This window comes from Miniopterus natalensis, chromosome 9 (assembly GCF_054644295.1).
Source record: "Miniopterus natalensis isolate mMinNat1 chromosome 9, mMinNat1.hap1, whole genome shotgun sequence".
NCBI lineage: Eukaryota > Metazoa > Chordata > Mammalia > Chiroptera > Miniopteridae > Miniopterus > Miniopterus natalensis.
Window position 1 is genome coordinate 17158941 of NC_142089.1, and position 26844 is coordinate 17185784.

The 26844-nt window shown below is 38.1% G+C and overlaps 1 protein-coding gene across 8 annotated transcripts in view; it reads right to left on the reverse strand.

Annotated features, from left to right (window-relative positions):
- Window positions 1-26844, reverse strand: part of PUM1 (pumilio RNA binding family member 1) — a 114509-nt gene that overhangs the window by 55712 nt on the left and 31953 nt on the right. For 6 of the 8 annotated variants that reach the window (XM_016217250.2, XM_016217243.2, XM_016217237.2 and 3 more), the window contains 4 exons: window positions 14123-14231; window positions 12978-13156; window positions 2962-3128; window positions 749-1019 (listed from right to left, as the gene is read on the reverse strand). In XM_016217250.2, coding sequence (XP_016072736.1) covers window positions 749-1019; window positions 2962-3128; window positions 12978-13156; window positions 14123-14231 — 726 coding nt within the window. The remainder of the gene's footprint in view (window positions 1-748; window positions 1020-2961; window positions 3129-12977; window positions 13157-14122; window positions 14232-26844) is intronic. The other 2 variants (XM_087820259.1, XM_016217276.2) reach the window with 2 other exon arrangements.

The window sequence follows — 26844 nt, forward strand, 5'->3', positions numbered from 1 at the left end:
ATGAGACGTTAAGCTTTCAAACCTAGAAGTTTATATTTATGTTCCAGTCCAAAATTCATGGCCCATCAAACAGCTTCCAGCCACAAGAGAAAACTTATGGTACTTAAGATCAGAAAGCTACCAGCCCTCTTTCAGTAATCCAGACAACTGATTTTACTTAAAAAAAATAATAATTAAAAGAAGGATTAGTAAACCCTAAAGTTAGTCATACCATGCCTTCAAAACCAGAAGGCACACACGCAGTATTTTCCAGGTATTTATGAATAAAAGAGCCAAGTACTTTCACTGTAAGGAACTAACTTTCAAAGTGCAATAACTCAAAAGACAACTAACAAGACGACCTAGTACTGGGATCTTAACAATAGTAGATAACAGAGTTTGTACTATTTTAAAAACAAAGCAAACTAATACCATTACAGTCACATTACTCTTCAGAGAGATCAGCATCCCAGAGGACTGTGTTACAAGAGGTAACACCACCTCACCCACTCTTTAGGCCCTGAGAGGAGCCAAAGGAAGTGCTTGTAGAAGAGGGTGGTTTCTTGCCAATACCCTCAGCATGGGAATCAGCTTCTTGAAGGGAAGATACAGAGGCATTGTAAACCCACATCACTATTGGGCTAAGAAAGACTAGCCATCAATAGCCTAAAATAAAGCCACCCTCCTCCCGTTCCCCCCATTCTTAGTTACTTGAATAATGTGCTGGCTAGAGGGAGAGTAGAGAGAGTGACAGAGACACACACAGTACCTGTTGTTGAGAATTGTAGTCAAAAAGTCCCACAGTTGCTGCTGCTGAGTCCACAGGTACCTGCGTGCCTGAATAATCAAACTGAAGAGGCTCCATGCCCACATGTTCCATGGGGTCCAAGGGGACACTCTGGGACTCCATGTTGGAGAAATCCTCCACAGGCTTGGCACCATTGGTGCTGGTCAGCTGGGCTAAGCCCTCAGAACCATTCTGGTTTGGACCCAGAAGATCCACTTCATTAGCAGAGTTCTGGCAATTACCAGGGGTACGGCTAAACAGAGAAAGTAAAGGGCATTAAACCTTATTTTGAGTGGGGAGGGACACTACAGCAACCCAAGTTTAAGGACAATGTCCATGACATAGCTTATATCAATAGTACTTAACACTATTTCTACAAAACAACCAAGACCATTTATGGTGTTTCCATGCTGTATCACAAAATGACTTTTCTACTGCTTGCCTTCCCACAACCCACCCCTTAAATTTGTATTTACTGCTATTAATTTACAATCCCTTCAACCAAGAGACTAAGATTTGAGGAACACTGGATCAACTGGAAAAATCACTACCTGTGGCATCCATGAAAACAGAGATCCCAAAATTCGATAGTAAAATATGTGCCCCAAATCAACATATTTTTAAACATAGAAATAATGGAAAAGTTTCTAAGGCGGAAGATCCACATCTGAGAATGATTCTATTAAAAATAATAATTTTTATATAGGTGAAAATTTTTTTTCTGTATTATCTAGATATACTGGCCAATGCTAAAACTGTTTCCCTTCTAAGAAACCAGAAGAAGCAGACCATTACAAAATAGTGCAAAATAAATTCATTATCTAGGATATGGCCCTACTAAGGAGATAACTCTAAGAATTAAAAGTAATAAGATATAATTTATTATCCAAACCAGGACACTCCTAACAGCAAAAAAAGGGCGCTATTAATAAATATCCTGGGAAACAGGTATAAATAAGTACTGTCCTGGGAAACCCAGGGCACATGATCACTCTATGCAAAAGGATTGCAGGATGATACGATTCCAAATCAGACTAATATAGAATAATGTTATAATCTAGTCAGGAGTGTAACCTGTGACTATATTCTATGCATTTCATCTCTAAAATAAATCCTATAGTGGTACAAATTAAAGCTATTGTGTTCCTTGACACACACAAGCCCTACCACCACCACCTGCCCCAAAGTCAAATACCAGAAAACACTGCTACGGACTGCTTGAGATTCAGGATGGAGAGGCTACCCAAACTCATCTGAAAGACCTTAGGCAACTCAAATTTCTTCAAAAGACTGTAATTCTTTACATTCACAAGATACAAAAACTAGATTAGAAATATTAAATTTAACATTGTTCTACCAACAATGATCCAAAATATATTTTAATTTTGACTTTGGTAGATATTAGGGTAAGATATATGTGTGTGGTCAGACATACACATATTTACTTTAGATTAACTTAAAACTATTCAAAATTAAATTCTCTATCTGTATGTACATCACTGACTGAGGATTTTTAGATTTTTTAAATTATATAACATCACTAAAGGTTATCTACATAAATGAAGAATACTTGCCAAATGTGGAAGACAAATATACAATATTATTTTAATACTGCGTACACATATTAAATTATAGGTTAAAACCAGCAAATCAATCATGACCAGAGATGGAATGAAAGGCATCCACGGAATGGGTATGATTAAGAAAAGCCATTTAATCTGCATCTCTGGTTCTTCAAAATAAGGAGAATGATACACCACCTACCTCAAATAAGTTCTCAAATGTTTTTCCATCTACTCTAACATGCCAGAGAGGCGACAAACTCCCATTAGTAACCACGGTTTCTCCAAGGATAGTGATTTGGGAGAAACTTGGGAAAAGTCCCAGGGCACCCATTCCAGGTGATTTTGATATTTGAGAATCCTGAAATGCTCTTTATGAAATTAATGTGCAAATTACAGAGCCCTGTACAAGTGCAAAATCTATTGTTTTGGCAAAGCACCAGGCATTGACAACTCTTAGAAAATTCCACCTTACCAGTTAATTTATAATCTTTGTGGTATGGCCTACACTAGATCCAATTCTTAAAAAAGACACATAAGGAGGGAAAAAGAAAACTAAAATCAAAATAAAACTAAATCAAAACAAAAACCCATAGTCCCCATTCAAAAATCAGAAGTGTAAAACATACAAACCTAAAATCTTTGACGTCTGCATCAATCCCATTCTGCACTGGTAAACCATTGGTCTTGTCCATCACATCACCCTCCTCCTTCAAATCTCCTAGCTTATCTCCATCAAACGTACCCTTGTTCTTCTTTTCACTTTTGTCGTTTTCATCACTGTCTGCATCCCTTGGGCCCTGTTTAAAAAATAGCTTCAGCTTCACTAATCATCAACTAATGATAGTGGGCAACCACTGTGGACACCAGACTACACTAGATGCTAATTAGAACAGGATAGTGTCTGTGCTCTTCTAAGACATTACAATCTAATTAACAGACAACACAGAGGCAGGAACACTGCAGAAAGTCTTGCCAAATGGGGGAGACAGACATACATTGACGTTACAGAGTTTAGGACAGTCTTACCATGCCCAATGTCCCACCATCCCATGTTTTTCCTTTCTACCCAAAGCCAGGCCAAAACTTTATATCTCTTGGTCCCACTTCTCTACTCTCAAATCTAACTCTATGTAATAGCACGACTAACAAGCTCCAGGTACGGCAGCTAATAGTATAATTGGAAAAGTGTTACACCTATAAAAAAAAAAAAAATCTCCTTCACATTGTGTATGTAAACTCCTCCCTTATTTCCGAATATTGAGCTAAGTGTAGCCTGACATCATTCCAATTCAATTATGCTCATCTTGGAATATAAGCCCTGCCAATTTGCACTACCACCACCACCCCAGTTATTGCATCAATAATTCATCAATCATCCTTAACTTTAATTTTTTAATCCTTCAAAACACGTTAAATCTAGCTGTGAAATTCTCTCACCAATAAGTGTTGTCTTCTTCTATCGGCCTGTCCCATACCAGATTATTTTGAGGCTACCTGGAAGCATTGTAAGTTGAATCACTGATCAACAGAAGTTATCTTTGAAGTGTTTCAAACTGTGAATAATGAAAGACTGGACCTAAAAGAATTGTGATGCCAAGCACACTGATGTCCTGTTTTCTAAGGGAATTAAATCTGTCTCCTCTGACCAATACCCTAAGTTAAGACCTGGATATATAAAGCAAATGTGCCTTGATTTCCAAAAGGAAACAAATATTGGATATAGAGACTTGATACGGTACAGAGAGCTTGACACAATCTTACCAAAGAATAAATAACTATTTTTGTTTGGTTTTGATTCTGTTTGTTTTTTTAATATATTTTTATTGATTTCAGAGAGAGGAAGAGAGAAGGAGAGAGATAGAAACATCAATGATGAGAGAGAGTCATTGATCGGCTGCCTCCTGCACACCCCGACAGGGATCCAGCCCACAACCGGGGTATGTGCCCTGACCTGGAATTGAACTGTGATCTCCTGGATCACAGGTTGATGCTCAACCACTAAGCCACACCGGCCAGGCAATAGCTACTGCTTTTGTAAAAGTAGAGAGAGGCACTCTCACTTGTTCCCACCACTGACTTCTGGTTTAAGGAAGAAAAAACACACCTAGACCAATTAAAGCTCCTGGTAAAAGGCAAAATGCAATCAGAAGACGAGGGCTGCTGCACAGCATTTCGTCACTACAAGCAAATTTCATTGGGGGGAAATCAATAATGGAGGCTGGAGCAGCAGACACTGTTGTGAATGGGCAGGCCTACAAATACAAAATAAACAAATGCTCTCAGAGTAGTTCTTAAAGATCTCTGGCCCAGAAAGGGGAACTCAACTCGTAACTTGACATGCTTGGACCTCTCAACTACCAGTTCAGAGTCCATTGTACTTTCAAAATCATGCTCTGTTCAAATGCAAAATAGAAAAAGATATCATGGCTAGTGTGAACAAAGGAACACATACAAGAAGGATATACAACAGTTTCATGTGGCATCAAGATGATAGATTAGTTTTAGCAGCCATTGAGATGTGAATTTCATAGCAGAATCTTCAAAAGAATAAGACTGTCAGTGGTACAAAAAGGGTGAGTGACAACCAATTAAGCACCACATGGAGATCCCAGCGCTGAGATGAAAATATGACAGGATTCTGAAGACAGGAAAATGTTTCAAAATGTCCAGAGACAATAGTTCCCTCCTACTGCAAAGGTAAAACTGACAGAAGCTGTGTGTTCATTTTTATATCTCCAGCACTAAATACAGTGCCTGGCAGAAGTTTAGAAACTATGACAAAGAAAACTGAATGACCAAAAAACTCCTACAAAACTGAACTGATAAAACGAGCATCCTCTCATTGTCCTTACCATCAGCTAAGAATCCCATAGGTGGAGATATGGTCTAGATAACAAACAACTCCACATAAATCAGACATCATCAATGTCAATAGTAAAAGCGTATTAGAAGCATCACCCAACTAACACGTATAAGTCACCTTCTACAAATCTACAAATCAAGTCACTGGCTCGGAAGAAGCAGTTAAACTCCCATTTCTCTTAAGTTCAAAAGGTCTGTGCGCAAAAATAGGAAGACAATGGGATAAAGTAGTAGGAAGTTTCACCAACAAGCAAGAAATCTGGTGACAGCGAGACTCACTCACCAAATCAATGCTTTGGTGTTATCTTTCCTCAGTGACCCTTTACAAGGGCTTGCTGAGAAGCTGCTCAGCCCAGCTGCTCTGGCCTGAAAATGTGGTACTGACACTTCTATTATCAATTATACTCCCAAAGGGTAGATTGTCAAATGTAGCCCTGGGGTGGGCTGTTTCTCACCAGTATTATAGTCCTTTCAATTAAAATACAACTGCCTGGTTTTCTACTCTGAATAGAAATGCCCCATCAGAACAGTAGGTTCCTTCCAGCCTGAAGGTGGGGGCTCCAAAATGAGTCTTCCATTTCTTGGTGTGGATGCATGGGTGTATTCACTTTGTGGAAATTCACAAAGATGAACGTTTATGGCTTATACGCTTTTCTATACAGTCATATTTTAATAGTAGAAAGTTCAGTAAATCAACAACAGCCCTAAACAAAAAAAGTTGACATAAAGTCTAATTTCTAAATAAGAGAATAAAGGGTTCAGGATCATAAAATGGTCTCTCAGAAATGTGAAGGCCCTAAAGAGAAAATAGCAGTAGAAATGGGCTGGAACATTTTACGGAATTTCTTTTTTTATTTAAGAAAGAACTAACCCAGGTTGCACAGACTCTACATTCTATCTCAACTGCTAACACTTACTGGTCACAAGACTTTAGAAAGGTTATTAAACTGAGGCTTAGTTTTCCAATCAGTAAAACAGGGATACTTTTGTTTAAAACAGAGTAGTTACAAACATCAATGAAATAATACAAAAGTTTTGTAAACTATAAATCATTTTATACAAAGGTAATATATTAGTAAAAGCTATGTACTAGGATGTATTTCTTACGTAGCATTATCTATGATACCAAGATTAAAACCTTAAATGCCCCAATTAAGTGGTTTAACTAACATAATCTGATCCTACCAGGGACATTGTCATTTTCACAACACAATGGCTCTGTGATCAGTGTTGACTACCGCAATCATTTTAAAATTTACAAGTGTCTGGACTTGTTCCCAGAGATTCTGACTTAATTGGTCTGCACAGGCTCCCACAAATGTTATAAACACTTCTCTAGTAACTCCAATAAGCAGTCACAACTGAGAACCACTGTAATTAAGTCCAATATAAACATCATAAAAAGCAGAGTTTATGGGGTTTTTTTGATCATGTTACCTAGTACATAATAGTACTAGAAAAGTCTATTAACTGAGTGAAAGAAAAAATAAAACAGGGTGAATAGCATCTTTTTATTGTGGGTTTCAATGTTAAGCCAAAGCTGTAGTACTCAAATATAGGCTTCAGTGAGTGCTCAAAATGCAAGTGGCCAAGCCCAACCAAAATGTCAAGAGTGCCCAGCCGGGTGTGGCTCAGCGGTTGAGTGTCAACCTGGGATCCAGGTGATCAGGGTTAGATTCCCCGTCAGGGCACATGCCCAGGTTGCGGGCTCGATCAATGACTCTCTCATCATTGATGTTTCTCTCTCTCTCTCTCCCTCTCCCTTCCTCTCTCTGAAATCAATAAAAAAAATTTTTTTTAAATCTCAAGAGTGGGGCCAAGAGAGCTGTGAGACCCCTGATCTACAGAGGCAGAGGAATGAATATGTTCCATTGCTAGATATTAAAGAACTGAGAGAAGAGCAAGCAGATAGAAGTAACATATATTGTAGAGATCATAGTACATCCAATTATGGCTCAGCTTCCTCAAAAGCTTCATATAACAGGAGGAATATTTCAGGGACTATCTATTAATTCTGAGTATCTGAGTGAAGTCAGAGAAATGAGAATTTAATCTCTTCTCTTACCGCAGTGATCTTACCACAAAGCTCCATATGGCAGAAGTTACGTTCAATGAAAATAGTAATCTTCCTCCCCTCCTTTTAAAAAGGAATATTTAACACATCTGCTTGACACACTGAGTCTAGAAACTGTAACATAGCTAAAAAAGTAGTTTCTTGTGTATACATTTGTCCATTTTTTACAAAATGGAGGGGGGAAAGTCCATTTCCTTTAAAGTTCAGCAGTTTATAGCTCTACCATTAACAAAAACGTGAAATATTAAAGTGAATAAAAGTTTGAAATTTCTAGCCATATAAATTACTCTCTTAAATTGATTTTTACCTATTGTGAGAAACTCGACTAATAAACAAGCAAGTAGGGCATAACAGAAAGCAATATAGTTAAGAACTGAAATTAGAACAGTTTGAATCCAGGCACCATCACTTCCTTTCCAAACCTCATTTTACTCATCTATAAATTCATAGGGCCAACAGTTACCTCAAAGGGTTGTTTCAAGGATTAAATAAGGCAATACATGAAAGTAAAATTCTTTTTTTAAAAATTCTTAGCAGTACTTTATCCAATTTTCATTTTTTACCACTGCCTCTTTCAAATAAACCCACCCTCACCTCTACTTCCCCAAAGCTTCATAATTTCAAGACAGCTCATGTCTCCCCGATAGAAGCTGTTATGGCTCTAATCATTACTCCTTGTCCTACTGATTTTTCTGAAATATTCATACAGATTCAAGCTGCCACCAATTACATTTCATCAAATCTGAGACACCATCAATTTGTAAGACATACCATCACTTTGTGTGCTGCTAAAAAGGAAACACTGACAATTAAACTATGACTATCATTTGAAAGATACATCCCAACTTCAAAATGAACAAAGTAAGGAGGTGTGTACTTTAGAAAGAGTAAAACACAAAATATACCAGGCACTGCATATATGATCACGAAATTCCTATTGTGCAGAAAAGTAAAAAGTATTCCCCTCTGCTGTTTAACGGCCAGATCCAAGAGAAAAAAGAAAACATATCTTACATGTGTAGAATGCTATTTATTACAGAAATGAAAACCAACAGCTTTTCTCAAAGTTTTGGGGGATTTTTTACTTTTTATCTAGTCAATGTCTAAAAGCTTGGCACTGCAAAGTACAGCATGTAGACTTCTTACTCAAAGGAAACTCAAATCTGAAGGAACTCCACCCTGTAAACAGAAGTTTCCGAATTTGATCCATAGCTTCCTGCTAACTTAAACTTCCAAGCACCCAGCCAGGCGTGGCTCAGCGGTTGAACATCAACCTAAGATCCAGGAGATCACGGTTCGATTCCCGATTGGGGCACATGCCCGGGTTGTGGGCTCAATCCCCGGTCGGGGACGAGCAGGAGGCAGCCGATCAATGACTCTCTCATCATTGATGTATCTATCTCTCTCTCTCCCTCTCCCTTTGTCTCTCTGAAATCAATAAAGATATATTAAAAAAAAAACACACACACAAACTTCCAAGAAAATTATGTCTTATAGTATTTTTCAGACTTTAACGTACATACAAAATCACCTTGAGCTCCTGTCAAAATGCAGATTTTGATTCAATAGGTCTGGGGCAGGGTCTGAGAGTCTGCATTTCTAATAAGCTCCTGGGTGATGATGATACTATTAGCCCATAGACTTTGAGGAGAAAGATTTTATAAGATTTACAAAGCATTTCTATAAATATTATTACCTAGCCATATGAATTAGACTTCTGGGGTTCTAATTATCCCCATTTTGCAGATGAGGAAGTTAAGATCCAGTTGAGACTTAAACCCCTAACGTCTATCTGCACTATACTGCATAAAGTCTTTAAACAAAATAAAGTAGCACTGGTTACCTAACATGCAGTGAAAACTAGAAAAGCAAGTCTTCAAGTTTTATGACCCAAATGAATTTATATGTGTGCATGCATCCTCCAGGTTAGAAGGCAATCTGCTCAGACAAGCAGAAAGGTCTTCCCAAGATGTTTTTTCTAAAAAGCTTTCTTCTAAGGTAATCTTTCTTCAGCGTAATCGAAGTTTATAGTGGTCTTTATCGTTTCCCTGGGCACTATGAACCAGAGAGACAGAAATTATGCAAGACAGCCCGGGCCAGTGTGGCTCAGTTGGTTGGGTGTCATCCTGTGCACCAAAAGGTTGCTGGTTCAATTTCCAGTTGGGGCACATGCCTGGGTTGCAGGCTCTATCCCCAGTAGGGGGATGGGGGGGCGGCATGCAGGAGGCGGCTGATCAATGTTTCACCCTCACATCCATGTTTGTCTCTCGCCCTCTCCCTTGCTCTCTCTAAAAATCAATAAAAAAATATTTTTAAAAAAGAAATTATGAAAGATAGAAAGTTCTGGCTGGCTAGGCTTCAATCTACTTGAAGATCAGCTGGTATTCAAAAAAACCAACAGCAGGGTCCTTAGGCAATTTCATTACATGTGATTTTGTAACAATTCTGAACCATGCGTTTTGGGGGGTCGGGGGGGGGGGGGTCTTATTCTCGGAATAAATAAAAGATACAAAAAGAAACTAAATAAAAGACTTGACCCTGACTTAACTAGTATTCTGAGGTTTCCTATTCTGAAAACTGCTATCCTGAAGTTTCTGGTTCCTATGTGGAATACTACTGAAAATTTATAGTGGGTGCTAAGAACAAAATATTGCTATCAGATTCTTACTGTTAACCTGAAAGAGCTCTTTATCATAGAAGCCAAAACTACTAAACTGAATCCATTTGTACAATCAAAATGAACTTTAAAAAGCTAGACAAAGAGTTACTTTCAGTCAAGCTGCAACCAGGAAACAACCTTATTGAAAATGGGAAACCACCATACAATGAGTAGAATGCTTTGGTTCTAAATCTCCTTTAACTGAAAAATTAATCAGAGCCCAGATTATCTATTGTCAGTATCTGAAAATGACCCCTTAGTACTTGTTTTGAGGTCTACATTCATTATACCATCAGAAATGATGTTTCCAGCTCTAAGGGGATTCAAATAAGGCTTCTTCATGGCTTACTGGAGGTAATGCTGGTACAGCCACCCAAAAAGTAAAAACATCTGAGTGCTCTGACCCATAAACTGCCCATTACCCACCCTTTAGTACAATTAGCTATAAGAAGCAGATATTCTATCTTTTTGGCTGCTGAGCTCAACACTTTGAAGGACAGGCTAGATTTGTTTTGTTTCTAAAGCTCACCTTTTCCAAGAAGATGCATGCACATGACAATCAAAAAGTGATTTGGGTTTCCATGACCAGAGCTTTGGTCAAATGTCATCCTAACCAATAGGCAGAACAAAGCCAAGTTAGGTACAAGATCAGCAGGATACAACGACAAGCAATAAAGTAGTTCATTGATCCTCATGCATCCATCAATACTGAATATGCCAATGTGGCAGCTTGATGTCACTGATCAGTACTCCTACATCATCCTTTAGATGGCGCCCATGTCAAAATATAGAATAATCTTTCATTACCCACAACCTTCCTCTGAGAAGCTGGAACACAGATGTGCAGAATTTTCATTTATCTTAATGCAAGCCTAAGCAGGTCAGTAGATTATCTGACTGCTAGAGTTCAATTTTCCAACCTCTGTCCTGTGGTCTTAACTTCTGGTGACAATACTGTAAGAGCTAAGAATCACCAGTCTCCCAAGACAACTAAGGATGAGAGGTGCCTTTATAAATACAAATACAAAACACAATGCAAAAGACACAGCTTTGTTGTAAGATCAACTAATGAAACAATTGTTTAAAAAGAGAAAAACAGACAAAAACATTCATTCAATCCCAGCATTTTATCTTTCTCCTTATCCCAATTATTTTTCTGCCTCCTGCAAACTTCACAGTAACCCAGGCACACGCCACCTTGGATAATGCACAAAAATTAAAAACTGATCAGACACATAAACAGGTTCCAGTTCACCACAGTAACAACTTACTACACACGATACTAACTTTTCTCCTACAGTAAATAACAAAGTTATAGACAGAAATTAGAAGGCAGCACTTCCTATAAGAAATATGGGCTCATGAGAGAGACATGTATGAGGACAAACAAAGAGGTGCGCTGGGGACAAGGTGAAAGAGGAGAATCAGTAACACCACTCCTCCTGTGGGACAGCAGGCAAGCAATCATTTTTGCCTGATCCCATTCCTTTCTTCTTCCCAAGCAACCTCCTGGGAAGTTTCAAATAAAAAAAGTCTTTTCCTATCTGATCGAGGAACCACTAAACCTGACCTATGGTCTTTACAGGTCAAAACCCCAAAAAACAATCAGGCCAGCTTTGGAAGGGCTAGTACTCAAGACTAAGACAAAAGCCCCAGTTTAGTTCCTTGATCTTCCTAAGGGTTGTTATAAAAGATACTCTTGTGGCTAAATTCCTCACACTAAACTTCTAAGTGTGGAACTGGGAGAAATCCAAACCAGTCTCCTAGAGAAGTTCATCTCACTTCACTTTTTCTGTTTGTTTTTTTTCTGTGGAATTAAAAGCTCCAAGCCACATCAAGTGTCAATGTAAACTGAACCAACAACTTAGACATGCCTAGAATAAAACTAACTCCATGTGTACCTGGTTCTCTTCATGCCAACCAAGTTAACAATCATTCATTTAATATCCACCAACATTAATTAAAGTATTGGACTTGACACTTGAGGAAGCAGCACCAAAAAAGAACTACTACTATTACTCTAAAGAAGTTTCAAGTGGAACGGGGGAAACAGGACCAAGCCTCTGACATCTAGCAACAGATATATGCCAAGAAAAATATTGACAACAAATGCTGTAAGATAAAGAGTTACGGAGGAAAAATTAATACGATTTGAAGGGAAAAGGTTTCTAAATGATTGGCAACAATTAGTATTAGCCCAGAAAGATTTCAAGCAGAAAGAGCTTTGGAAATACACAAAACAAACTGAGCTGGGGGGAAAAGAGGGCAGACAGACTCACAGTACCTCTTGTGGCCTTCCTATCTGTGACTTGAATATAATACTAATCACAGAATACTAAATGAGGAAGACTCAAATGTTTCCATCTTAAGACTTCTAGATCTAGAAAGTTGATGACGTAAGAAAGGACTAGTTTTGAAAAAGGCTATCAAGGATGCCTGAGGAGGACTGCTTAGACTTAAAAGGGAAGAAACTATAGACAGAGAAGCTGCTTTGGCTAAAATGTGGCATCAAAGAGGTCGATGATGATGAATTCAAAAAAAATTACAGATACAAAATTAATAGAATTATTAATTTCCTGACAGGCTGGGTGTTAGAGAAAAAGCTGTTCAAAGAAGGTCAAAGATCATTCCATAATTAAAACCTGGCTAGCAAAACAAGAATGATGCTACACAGCTGATCCATTTTAAGGGTTCTTGGATGCTAACAAGTCACTGCTCTCCAATCTATTCACTACTGGCACCCCAGTTTCAGCTTTTCTAAAAATTCCTACTCTTTTTTTATTTTTTTTGTTTTAAACTAAAAATGGTATTTTCTGGTAGACCAATGAACTGAGATCTAGATTTCAGTTCTTACCTCACATTACTATCAATGTGTCCCAAGAAAACATAATTTCTGTTTTTTAATAGCTTGGTTTACATCTCCTACTTATTTCAATAAAGTGTTTTATAATACCCTCTAATTAGTGCTGTGAATATCTAAGGAAACAGGCATGTTTTGTTTTGGGGGATAAAAAAAAAAGATATAGGAACAAGTTCCTCAAGCCAACTTACAAATCCTCCTTTTCTTAGACAGGAATCGCCCGGGGATGAGCTCAACACATACTCCACCATGCTAACGCCTAGTCCCCCACTCTCCGACCGTGGGGACAGTACAGAATTGACCTCACTGTTCACATGGAAACTCTGACCAGGTCTTCTCTGCACCATGATTGGCTGGGAAACTGAATGATCTACAAAAAAGATACACAAGCATGATACAGTGCAGCCAGAGGCTCAAATAAATTACGAGTGATGTCTCATGGATAAACCAATGACTGGGAATCAGGAAACCTGCCATGGTCAGTTGAGTCAAAACTTCCTATTGTGTTTATCCCTAAGTATAATATTCTAAATAACTAAGAAAACGGAACACACCCCTCATATATCCAGGATAGCAGAGCAATACAGCAGTTCACATAACTGGTTTACCTAGCTAAGTGAGTAAATTAATGTTTGCCCCTTTCAAGTGGTAGAATTCCTTTTTAATATATTTTATTAATAATATTACTAAAACAAAATATGGCTTTACTGCCCTTTTTTAAAACAACGTAATTTGATCTTTTCTGATGATTTGCTGTTGTCTGAGGTTCCATTCTTATACTGTGCTGTAACAGCACATCAGCTTTTGTGTTTTCTGTCTCCTTCCTCCCTATAATGCCATTTCTTTCTGCTGTCAGTATGTCTGCCTCTACAAGTTCTCCCCATCCCTCTTCAAGGGTAGTCTGTCAGAAAAGCATCCATGCCCAGTGACTCGATTTGGCCCCAACCACATTCACAGACAGATCATCCCATACATGTTATACAGGGGCCAGGGGAGGAAAAAGAAACATGACTTCAAATGGCAGGCATGGATTTTCTAGTTCTAAGTATGCTGACAGCAGTACAGAACAAGAAGTTATAGCTGAAATTATGGTCATTTCAAATAAGACCATTCCCCTGTGGCTAGCACTTCAATAAAATATTGAAGATTTGATTTTGTCTTAATTATGTTTTAATAAATTACATCATATAAGCTCCTTCATGGCAATTATATGACAGGACAGGACACTGCTTGACATGCTTATGTCACTGATGTAAAATTCATGGCTTGCCAACTGCTGAGGAAAGGAGCTCTAAGACAGGCATAAATCACAGTACAGATGCTAGATCTAGATTACCTGATGTTCCCCAGGCACTGTCTCGCCATTGATCACCCAGGAATATTCCTTTTGGTCCATCTTTGCTGGATTCATCTGTTTCCCAAAACTTTTTACCTGGCAAGAGCTGCTGCAAATTAAAAATAATAGATGCTTTTAAAGAATTCATAAAGGATGAAAGTACAGCAGTCAACACTTTCTTTTAGACACGGGTACTGAAGATGCTCAGGTGCCCTGAAGATCTTTAATCACAGTGTTCTAGCTACCCAGATTGTACCCAGAGCACTATGGTACATTTGGCAAAAGTCACAGAGAGGCCTAAGGCAAGGGGGTTGGGGGACTGCACAGATCAACCCATCACAGTAAAGGCTCGGCTTAAATATTTAGAATTATTCACTTAACCTATGCCAAGATTTGTAAAGGGGCGAAAGGGGACAAATATTAAACCTATTAGCTAACTGCTTGCTAAGAAGTCTCTTATTGAAAAAAGAAAAGTACTTACAACTACTAAAACACTTCTGCCTACAGGTATACTAACTGACCATACAAAGTTACTCAAGCTAAAACATGAACTCAGACCCCACCTACAGAATGTTAGAGGCAAAATCCACCACCTTTATATACAGAGATTCTATTAACCAAAACACTTCCATCACCAGAAAAAAATTTTTAAAAACCCACTTCCCAACCACATCATTAACCTATTCCAAAAATTTTGGAAAGACAGAACTGCTGGCTTTCCCCATTACTGGAAAAGAAATAAAATCTCCTAACCTCAATTAATTTTAACAATACTTAATAATGCCACTAAAGTGACTTCACAAAACATTCTCTGCTTTGTAGAAACGCAGGCGTCACTGGCCCTAAACCAATATGAGAACTTTAAACTAGCTTCAACCAAAGAAATGCAAGGTATCCTTCAAGCAAAACACAGTATAGTTTTGCACAAGATCAAAGCATTCGTGACGAGAGTTACAAAGTAAAATTCCACTAGAATGCCATCATTCCTCATTCTGGTCATCGGCTTTACTTACTAAAATGTCCCTCTTTATTTCCTCTAATTATGTTTTCATTTCAGCTGCTACTAGTCAGACAAGAAACTCAGGTGTTTGAGACAGCACTTAATCACTGCTTTGGAGCATAAATGAGCGCACCTGGAGAACTGAATTTCTCAAAGGAACAGAATTAAAAACCAGGAAGCACAAAACATTTGCTCTCCTCGACAATAAATGTCTACCTTTCCAATTTAAAACCCGTAACTCAATGCTAATAGAATAACTCGACTTTGTCCTCACTAAAATGAATCTCGACTTTCCAAACCTAAATTCTAGGTTTCTCAGCATAATTTTAATCTAGCTCTAAAAATCTGATAGGCATGGGTTACTACCTGGACCAAAGCAGTTTCCCACACACTTTTCTCTTCAGGCCCTAATTTATTTCAAAGTCAACAAGATCATGACAGAATACAGATTTTGGTCTGGCAAGTGAATACAAAGGAGCATAGGTTTACTTGAAGATGAGCAGTTATAAGCAGTCAACTCCTAGTGAACCCCTTGGGTTCACTCCTAGGAGGAAACAAGGAGATAGCTAGTCTGCTACCTTGAGGAGATTTGGGGAGCAGGGAAGGAACAAACAGGAGGAAGAGCCCAGACCATAGCTAAGGAGTGGAAAAAGGAAGCCCTAGACCAGACAACTTTGATGTGGTGTCCTAGGACAAATCACTGAACTGTCCTGGGCCTCATTCTCATTGTACTGATGAAGAAAATATTTTTCAAGTTGTTGCGATAATTAGAAGCACAATGCCTGCTACATAGTAAGTTCTCAATAAATGTATTCAGTGGCATCGTGGCATCACCCAAGGCAAAATAGCTGTAAATCACAGAAGGGACACTGAAAATTAACGTGAACTACTCAAGCACAATTCAAGAATTCTTGTTTTTAAACAACTTCTCCTTTTAATCTCAAAACTGTCCTCTCACAAGATTACAAAGAGAATTTATTTCCCTACTGGTTGTCCCTTTCCAACTAACATTCTGGTTTTTCTCCTGTGTCCTGTAGGGAGTGTGAGCAAACAGAAGTCCACATCAACTTCTCTGTGCACGAGAAGAAAGAATGTCAGCACAAGAGACACTTCATTTGTTGGCTAATTTTATTCTCCATATAACATGGAAAGAGAGCAAAGGTGATCAAAAATATTATAGTGCTCATCCCTCTCTATACAAATTGGAAAATCTTTATTCAAAGCTCAAGGAAAAGATTCTATAAGCACCAGATTCCATGTGCAAAATAATATAATCTGTCCATAATTTGTCAAATTGCTAATTGAAAACAGCAGTCCTTGAACTGAAGGCTTCAAAAATGACTTCTGGATCCTGTCATCTTTCACTGTAGCTTGCCAGGCTGTCATAACACCCAAAGCCAGCAAAAACAAGTTAACATGTAAGCAAGGCTGTTTCCAGGCCAAATTCTCTCAAAGGAAACAACTATACAACATGTAGAAAGGTGCTAAAAAGTGTAGATTCTACTTCAAAGCAGTAATAAATGCAACAAGTCTCATAGGAACACAAGCCAAAAAACTCAAGACCCTAGTCAAATACCAAGAGGCCGTATCTCCCACTATTAACAACTGGTATAAATACAATCCTAAGTAGATGCTAGGAACAGCCCCAAAAGCACTAGAACTCCATATGCTTTGGCAGAGTGGCAGCAAGAAGATCAAATAACTATTATCAATGAAAACAGCAGGGACTGAACAGGCAAGTCTGTAAGAGATAAAGAAAAAGGAGGTGGGGGAGAGAGGGTGGCAGCATGCTGATTCTGGGAGAAAACAAGGTAGAGAAACTACGGGTTGCAAGAGTGCCCTGCAAATGGGAGGAAAGGAAAAGTACTGCACCAAAGTACTTGAGCAAAGACAGAAGCAAACTCAGCAAACCTTTTCAGAATCTCCGGACCTTACAAAGAAACTAGTACTTTTTTTTCTCCAAAACATACCCATCCTCTCAGTTGTGTGGTAAGTGGCATATGAAATGATTCCTCTGGTACTCGAGCCCTTACGTAACCTCCTTCCCTTGACTGTGGGCTAGACCTTGTGAGTTGCTTCTGAGGAATAATACACGGCAAGAGTGATGGGTCATCACTCTCCAGATTGTTACTCCTCTCTTTTGCCCTCATACTCCCATTTCTCCTGCCTGCTCCCTGGGATAAAGCTAGCCACTGCGTTGTGGGACCACGAGGGATCACTGGACATCAATTCATTAGGAATTGAGACCCTTAGTCCAACAACTTGTGAGGAACTTAATCCTGACATCAACCACATGAATGAGCTTGGAGGCAGACCCTTCCCCATATGAACTTTGACGGCTGCAGCCCCAGCTGAAATCTTCACTGCAGCTTGTGAGGGACCCTGAAATAGAGGTTCTTGCAAAGCCATGACTGGGTTTCTTGACCTCCAGAAACTGTGAGGCTTAAACTGTTGTTTTAAGCCACTAAATTTTGGGCTTGTAATTTATCATGTAGCAATAGGTAACTGATACAGCAGTGAATATATGGGGGAGTTTTCTTATAATCAAAATAATTCTTTAAGAGTTTGATTTCAAGAAGCACTTCTTGTTCTATTTCTAATATCTAAAATCCGAGTACTTTTGAATTTGGGTGGGAAATGTCAATTCCATTTCATGTTCTCCCCTACTTTGTCATATAGCCCTTATTTAAAAATTTAAAAATGACTGGCTTTTAAAAATTCTGTTAAATCAAATTCAACTCATACATGCTAAGCTTACTAAGAATTAGTAGCAATCACATATTCAAGAGTCAACTAAAATACATTACTGTTCTAATCTGATATTAAAAGGAACTATACTATCATCTACTGAATTATAGGAAAAAGTGATGTTGAGTATCCAACTGTTATTTCAAATTCAGCAGCAACCTTTCTGGAGGTAACGTCATCCACAACACTGGCTAAAACATCCTGGGGTTCACCAACCTACTGGCATGTTATGTCAGAAGCTGCCAAACCTTCACTTAAACCACATCTCAGTTCAATCACCAAAAACTGCAGTACAACTAGTGGATGAAAAGAGAGTTACTGCTTACTCCATCAAGAACTTGGAAATAAATACTGCTCTTTGACAGGACAAAAAAGAACAGATCACAGCAGAGGCTTACAAAATATATTAGGCAATAAGAGGATTAAAAGATTTGACAATTCTAAACGAAGATAACGAGAACTAGGAAGGGGTCCAACAAAAGCAAAAAAGACCCAGGAGTCAGATGTAGGCAGTATTATCCAGTTGGCATGTTTGTGCATATGATGCACAAAAAAATTCTATCCTTATAAGCAATTAATGCATCAGGATAGATAGTAGCTTGACTACTGCAGCCACTAAAAACATCCAAGCAACTTCCCTGGCTCAGACTCTGCTTACCAAGCAAGCTTTTTATAAGAACTTGGCTTCCTCCTGTAGCCGAGCATGCTGATTACTGGATGCAATCATCCTGTCCAGTTGAGAGTTATTATTTCTCCTTATAAATTAGTAAACTGCATTAGTCTCTTGTGGTTCCAGTTAGTGTGGGGTTAATTTCATAATCCAATCATCTCTGAATTAGTTGCTGGCACCCCTTTCAAGACCTACTAAGAACCAAGACTTGGGAGAGCCTGCATCCTCCCCAGCAACACAACAGGCCTCGTACTCCTCTTTGTCTTATCCCATTAATGAGATTCCTAATTACCCCTCTAATGCTGTGTGTTCTCCAGTCTTTGGGAGAAAACACACACATGCACTATTATCCCAGCTTGAACTATAGGTCTGTAAAAGAGAAGACTTAAAGAAGAAATCAAGTAAGCTTATTCGTGAGGCTTCGGAGAACATAAAACAAATCAAGCACTGGTTTACAAATACTGTTATCCAGTGAGAATCCTCTAAATTTTTATTGGAAACACCTTTTTTATTTTATCATCTAACAAAACAAGACACACAAAGCCATACTTGCACAATCAATCATCACATTATTGTGGAGACAATAAAGGGCTGAGAACGTCAAGAACCTCTAGGTTTCTTATTTTAAGACATAATATAGTGTTAAGCTTAGGGTAAAGCACATGGTGCCCTGAAATCTTTTTTTAAAAACTGGTTTTAAATATTAACTGTGTGAATCTAACCACCCTATGCCTCAGTTTCTCACCTATAAAATGAACTGTTATGAACATTAAATGAGATAATGTATAAAGTACAATGCTAAACCCAGAGTAACTACTCAAAAAATTAGCTGTTATTTAAGAACAAAGTAGTGAGTATGCTGATCTTTAATAATACTGATAATACTGACCGGCCAATAAAATGTTCCCGTGTGCCCAATGCATCACCCATCCCACTTCAGTGCGAATCCCATAAAATTAAGAGCCCTAACAAAACACTGCAAGAAGAACCATGACTACAGCTTTGCAGAAACTAAGAGGCAGGATGATTATTAAGGACTGGGCCTGCTTGACCATACCCCCACTAATATTTGCATAGGGAAGTATCAATGAAGTTTTCTAATGGTCTCAACACTAAACGCACACTCTAACAAGTACTCTGCTCAAGAGGCAAAAAATATTAGGTGACTGCTTATACACTCAACACAGGCTGCATAGAGCTGTCTCAGCAGAAATGTGTCTTCTTAAAGAATACCACCAGTCACAGGAATGCTACAGCCCTGCAGGCACGATCAGGTCTGATCATGTTACCTGGCAATGCAAACTCCCAACAGAAGCTTAGTTTCACTGGAACATAGCCAATGCTCAAGTCAAATACCTGATATATTAACTAGCTGGTAAGATATAGCCACCCCCTCCAATTTTTTCAGTTTCTTAGTAAATATCTCATTACATTCTCATTACATTAAAAGAATCTGACATTAACTCAGAAAAAGGACAGCTCAGACTGACTAAAATAAAGTATTACTGGTTAGTGCTGAGTCACATGTTCTAGTCAGAGCTCTGATACATGAACATGTTCAGAAATCCCTTCTCAAAACCTTAATGCCCTTAGAAGATTTACCTAGCCCTCTGTACCATAGAGGGTTATTGTGAAATCAAGTGAGATAGTATACAAAGTGCTTTCACAAATACTATGAACTACAACTCATATAAATTACAAAAGCTTCAACAAGAAAGAGTTTAAATATAAAAGTATAATTTACAAGGCTTAAAGAAAAGGTATATCCATTCACTGTTATAATTCCTTCGGACAATTCATTTTATATCAAAAAATATATACATCAAGAGTCATGTTCATTCCTGAGAATTTATCTCAAAGACAAAAAAAAGTCAAAAGAAAAAACTACATTCAACATATAAGAACAAAAAAGTTGGGAGCAAACTAAATGTTCAATAAGTAGCAGTTAAGTACTATAACAATGTAAGCTCACCCAAAATAGCCATAATGACGATATGTAATATTTATAAAATAACATTAAATTTTAAAAGTAAAATATACATGTAAAGGCTGCTTATCCTAATGCATCCTTCCCTTTCGAATCAAGACTGAAAAGAGCCCTGGCCGGTGGGGCTCAGTGGTTAGAGCGTCAGCCGGAGATTCTCGGTCAAGGGAAAAATAAAAAACACCCCGGGCAGTGTGGTTCAGCGGTTCAGCATTGACGTATGATCCAGGAGATGGCATCAATTCCCAGTCAGGGCACATGCCTAGGTTGCAGGTTCAGTCCCCAGTGGGGGTTGTGCAGGAGGCAGCCAATCAATGACTCTCTCTCATCATTGATGTTTCTGTCTCTCTCTCCCTTCCTCTCTCTGAAATCAATAAAGATATAATTTTTAAAAACTTTTTTTTTAAGATTAATCTGGCTGGTGTGGCTCAGTGGTTGAGCATCAACCCTTGAAACAAGAGGTTGCTGGTTCGATTCCCAGTAAGGGCACATGCCCAGGTTGTGGTCTAGATCCCTGGAAAGAGGTGTGCAGGAGACAGCCGATCTATGTTTTGCTCTCACATCAATGTTTCTCTCTTCTCTCCCTTTCTCTCTAAAACTCAATTTTTAAAAAAGGGGGGATTCACTATATCCATTTGTTTAAAAGGGGTTATTTTTAGCTTATGTGGTAAGATAATTACTACTGAAAACATATGTCCATACTCATAGGCTCTTAACTAAATATCTCTTTTGGCTGAAATCTAACATAGTCCTCTAAAAAAAAGTTTCATTTTTTGAATTACAGTTACCAAGTATATAAAATTAACAGATTTTTAAAAAATAGTTTGCCAAGTTATTAAGTACTTTTAATAAGCACTGTTAATAGTTGTATCTAATGTCCTTTAATAAAATTTCCACCAATAAGGATGAAATCACACAAATCACTTAGACTTGAACAATATGAGGCAATTTGATCTCTCCCACATCTGGAAGACCAATACTACTTCTCTGGCTACTGAAAAAAAAATTTTTTTTTAATATATCTTTATTGATTTCAGAGAGGAAAGGAGAGGGATAGAGAGACAGAAACATCAATGACGAGAGAGTCATTGATCGGCTACCTCCTGCACGCCCCCAACTGGGGATCGAGCCCACAACCCAGGCATGTGCCCTGACAGGGATTCGAACGTGCCTGAAAAGATTTTAAAGTTTCAGCATCTCAAGTACGTACTGATGTAAAAAGTAAAGTATTACTTGAATAGCCTGCATTAGCCACTACTTGAATAATGAAAGTAATAAAAGACTTTTCTGCCCTGAAAGAAAAGATTAAAAAGAAAAGATTAAAAAGAAAACCCTACCAGGAATCAAATTGATACAGTTACAAAGCATTTTAAAGTAAACACACTAGTAGTGTGGTACAGACTGTTAAACTTCACAACTCACTGCAAATGAAGAAAGGTACAATAACCTGGGATAGGACTGGTCAAGGAATGCCTTAAAGGAGGGGCGGGTGAGGGGTTGAGAGTGAGAAGAGAGTGAAAAGGACTTTCCACAAAGAGCAAAGCTAGAAAAAAAGCAAGTCAGGTAGGTGTCCAATAAAAAGAGCCTGGCTTTGACAGAGGAGAGGAGTAAGGAGATGGTGAAAAAGTACTAGTCCAGTTGCCAGTGAGGCTTTATGGAACACGGAGGAGTTGAGCTCTAATCCAACAGGGAGTAACCTCATAAAAAACTAATTTTAAAAAATTAATCTGGCATTCCTCCATAAAATGGGGTGAGGGAAAGCACATGGATGCTGGGAGGCTAAGCAAAGAGGTCGCTACAGTAATCTAGGCAAAAAAAATAGTAAGAGAAGGGACCTGTTGAAATGGGATCAAGGAAGGTACAAACTGCTGCTTAGATGCCTCTCTGTTTTCAAAGCATTAAAAAAAATAAAGCTATGTAATTTCAAAAACGAAGACTCATAGCCCATATGATGATCAAGAATGAAGTCACTACGTATACATAAGCCAGTCTATCATTGAAGTTCTTTTAATCAGGAATCTATTGCATAGAGTCAACTGAGTGCAAAGGCTATATGAAAACAAGATACAAATATGTAAGAATAGAGTGTCACAAGTTTAAGTTTACAAGTCCAAGGGTAAAGTTTTAAGGTTGTCCTAGAGATCCACTGTGGGTTGCTGGGAACAGTAAGAGCAAAAAAAAGGAATCAAAGAGAGATAAGAAAAATTTGGTAGCTCTTAAACTTTAGGACAACCCCATTAGATAGAACTGCAAACAGTTCTTCAATTGATGATTACTGTTAGAATGCATTCTCTTCAAAGGAGCAGAGGGATTTCCCAGTGTTCTTTACCAAAGAACATAATCATTATTAACAACTTTATCCTTGAAAAGAAACACACAAAAGAAGACATCGGCCACACTTTCATAAAGCATGCTCTTCAAAAAAATTCAAAGATATTGTTAGCACCTCAATCCCTATGTTATTTTGTGATAAATTAACCTGGGTTAAGGTCCACAGTAATCCTTTCTCCACTGCTGAATCCACTGAAAACAAAGTTTTCTTTATACCTTCCCAGTTCGAGTTACTGGAACAGAGCCAAAAGAAACTTTTCTCTGCTATCTTCATAAAACTTGACAGACTAACAACAAACTGTTCAAAAAAAGAAGAAATGCCCAAGTGACCCAGGTTTTTTCTGCAAAGTATAGGAAAAGTATGTAAGTAAACAGAGGACTATGTCACCTCGGCAAGTTACCTATAAATAAGGTCATTTGTTTTTATATATGTACATAGTACATGTTTTGATCTGTAACATAACTACATTCATGTTATACAACATCTAGACTTTAATAATTATATAAACGGTTCTTGTTATAGTACCTGAGAGCCCAGTGCACAAAAGATAAGCCTCCAAATTACTTAGGAAACCTGTAAAGCTCACGAATAAAACCATGAAAACATCTAGATTGCTTCATGATCTACCCCCTCATATCCCAAAAGCAAGAACAAATAGCTTAATTAAGAGAGGAGAAAAAGGCCCTTGCCTCAAAATGGGACCAAATACTCAAACCCATCTCCAAACCCAGTCAGCCTCAGAGTATTTTTAATTATTCACTTGACAAGACAAGGATCTCAGTAGGCCATATATGGACAAGTTCCCCTTTTCATGCATTCCAGGAAGTGACTATTTCATGGATATGGTTACTATATACAGGGAAGACCAATACAGAAAATAAACAACGTCTACATGCTTTGTTATGAGAACCACAGGATGCATTAATTAACCAAGAGACAATGAATTAAACTTTGGTGAGGAAGTTCCTCATCAATAAAACAACAATATACAAAAATTACACACAACATAGTTTAATACATGCTTAAACAAGAAATATAACAAAAGTAATTTCAGTTTTATAAATACCCTTAAGTCTAGTTGTGTATATATGAGGATATTTTCCATCCCCCAGCAAATGGCCCAGAGAAGATGTCCTATTGATCTAGTTAAACTATATCAAACACAAATAATTAGCTAACAGTTCAAAAATATAAAAATTTGTGGGAAAGAATAAATGTTTTTCAGTTGTGTCTGTTCCTCATCCTCCCCTTCACACATCCCACATCCCTGAGGGTGGAAAAGTATTCTGAACAGAGAATATGGCAATAAACATTTACTGAATTGAACTGTGTTCCCTTGAGGGGAAGGCAATACCAACTTAGGAAGTAAAAAAGAAAATAAATAGGAATCCATGCTTAGAAAAAGGTATTCACTGGTATAGGATTCATTCGAAACAACTTATTGGGCAGCCACTATTTACAAACTACATTATTTGATGAAGCCCCTGCCCTCAACAAACTTAGGTGCAAGCAAACAGAAAACATTTACACAAATCACTATGTATAAAATAAATTAGGGCCTTAAGAATGATACAAATAACTTGCTACTTGAATTCACCTCTATAAGCTTCTGGTTGGTGAGAGCAGGAAAGCTTTTATAAAAAAGGGGACACCTGTAATTCTATCAACAATAAACATAAATTTAAAATAATTTTTTTAATTTTAATTAAAAATAAATAAAGTATACTTATGTGGGTGAAAAAGTTTTAGCCAAAGGAAGACCAAAGGGGAGAAATTAAATGAAGACAGATTAAGCAGTATGTGGATCAGCTATATTCTGCTTTAAGGGAGCACGTTTTACTGCATTCAAACAGCTCAACATACACGGTGTTAGGTCTGCCTCATCTGCCCAGTGCAGGATAGAAGACAGATACTGGAATGAGCGGGGTTCCACAAGGTCTCAATGTGACAGGACAGAATTGAGAAGCAGGTTCCAAGTGTCATTTGCACCTACATACTCAGGGTTGGAAAACACCTTCTTATCTTACTCCTCAAAATGCCCAATCTCAATCCCAAAACTATTACCAGATCCCAGGAACTTTCCCAAACAAGACTCATGAAGAGATCACTTCACCTCTAACACAGTCATTAATCTAATACAGAAAAGTTATTAACTAAAATTGCATTCCTCCAGGTCACTTGGCCTGGCTAATTATGTTTTCTCTAAACATTTCACTTTAATAAGCAAGTTGTCAAAAATGCCGGACAACCAAGTGTAACTAGGCAGCTTTTATCATTCCTATCTGTACTCAAAGCTACATTTTGGGGGGAAATGGATTTGTTACACTGCTTGGACAGATATTTTTATATTAATACACCACAAGGCAATATTACCTTTTCCTTCCTTCTGTAAGAAAGGAAGGTCTTGCTAGCAGATAATGTATCTCCTTGCCAAAACTCAATCCATTTTGGAGTCACCTTAGTTACTCTTAGGAGACTCTAATAGAAAGGAATTGCCAGTGTGAACTAGGGCTGTAGATCCTGGAAGTATCCTTTTTAGCTACCCAAAAGCCTCCAAGTCTATGAGCCATTCTGTTTGCCATGATGGAAAGATATGGAAAAAACTTTTAACAGACTTGGTACCCACACTAGACTCTCCCTTGTCTTAATTTTGGAATTATCAACCCACAAGCCTTATGGACAGACAACCAATGTCTTTGGCAGCTGCAGACTAGTAAATGAGTCACTTAGCGAACCCAATGAAAAGTTACAGAACTTCTACATCAGCAAGGCAAAGTCACTCTAAAAGGGCATCTTTTAGATGCCCTATGGAATATCCTAGGAAAAGCAGAACTATTTCTGTTTTCTGTTTATTTGGTTTTCTCTTTTTATTGAATTGGGGTGACACTGGTTAATAAAATCACACAGGTTTCAAGTGTACCGTACATTGTAGGCTCACCATCCAAAGTCAGGTCTCTTTCCACCACCATTCATCCCCTTTGCCCTCTTCCATCGCCCTGTACCCCTCTTTTCCTCTGATACTCACCATACTGTGTCTGGTTTTTGGTTTTCTTTGTTTTTTGCTTAATCCCCTCACCTTTGTCACCAGAACCCTCTCCTCTCCCCTCTCCCCTCTGACAGCTGTCAGTCTGTTTTATGTATCTAGGAGTCTGTTTCTATTTTGTTAGTTTATTTTGTTCATTGGATTCCACACAAGTGAAACCATATGGTACTTGTCTTTCTCTGACTGGCTTATTTCACTTAGCAAAATACTCTGCAGGTCCATCCATGCTGTCACAAAAGGTAAGATTTCCTTCTTTTTTAAGGCAGAGTAGTATTCCATTGTGTAAACGTACCACAGCTGGTGAGCACTTGGGCTGTTTCCAAATCTTGGCTATTGTAAATAATGCTGCAATGAACATAGGGGTGCATATATTCTTTCAAATTAGTGTTGCAGGTTTTGTTGGATATATTCCCAGCAGTGGAATAGCTAGATCATAAGGCAGCCATATTTTCAGTTTTTTGAGGGAACTCCATACTGTTTTCCACAATGGCTGCACCAATTTGCATTCCCACCAAGAGTGCAGGAGGGTTTCCTTTTCTCCATATCCTCACCAATACTTACTGTTTACTGATTTATTGATAACAGCCATTCTGACAGGTGTGAGGTGCTATCTCATTGTGGTTTTAATTTGCATTTCTCTGATTAGTAACATTGAGCATCTTTTCATGTTTATTGGCCATCTGAATGTCCTCTTTGGAGAAGTGTCTATTCAGGTGCTTTGATTGTTTGATTGAATTGTTTTCTGTGTTGAGTTGTACAAGTTCTTTATAAATTTTGGGTATTAATCCCTTTTCAGATGTTTCAATGGTGAATATGTTCTCCCATTCAGTGGGTTGTCTTTTCATTTTCTTGATGGCTTCCTTTGCTGTGCAAAAACTTTTTAGTTTTATGTAGTCCCATTTGTTTATTTTCTCCCTTCCCTTGCCCAAGGCGATTTATCAGAAA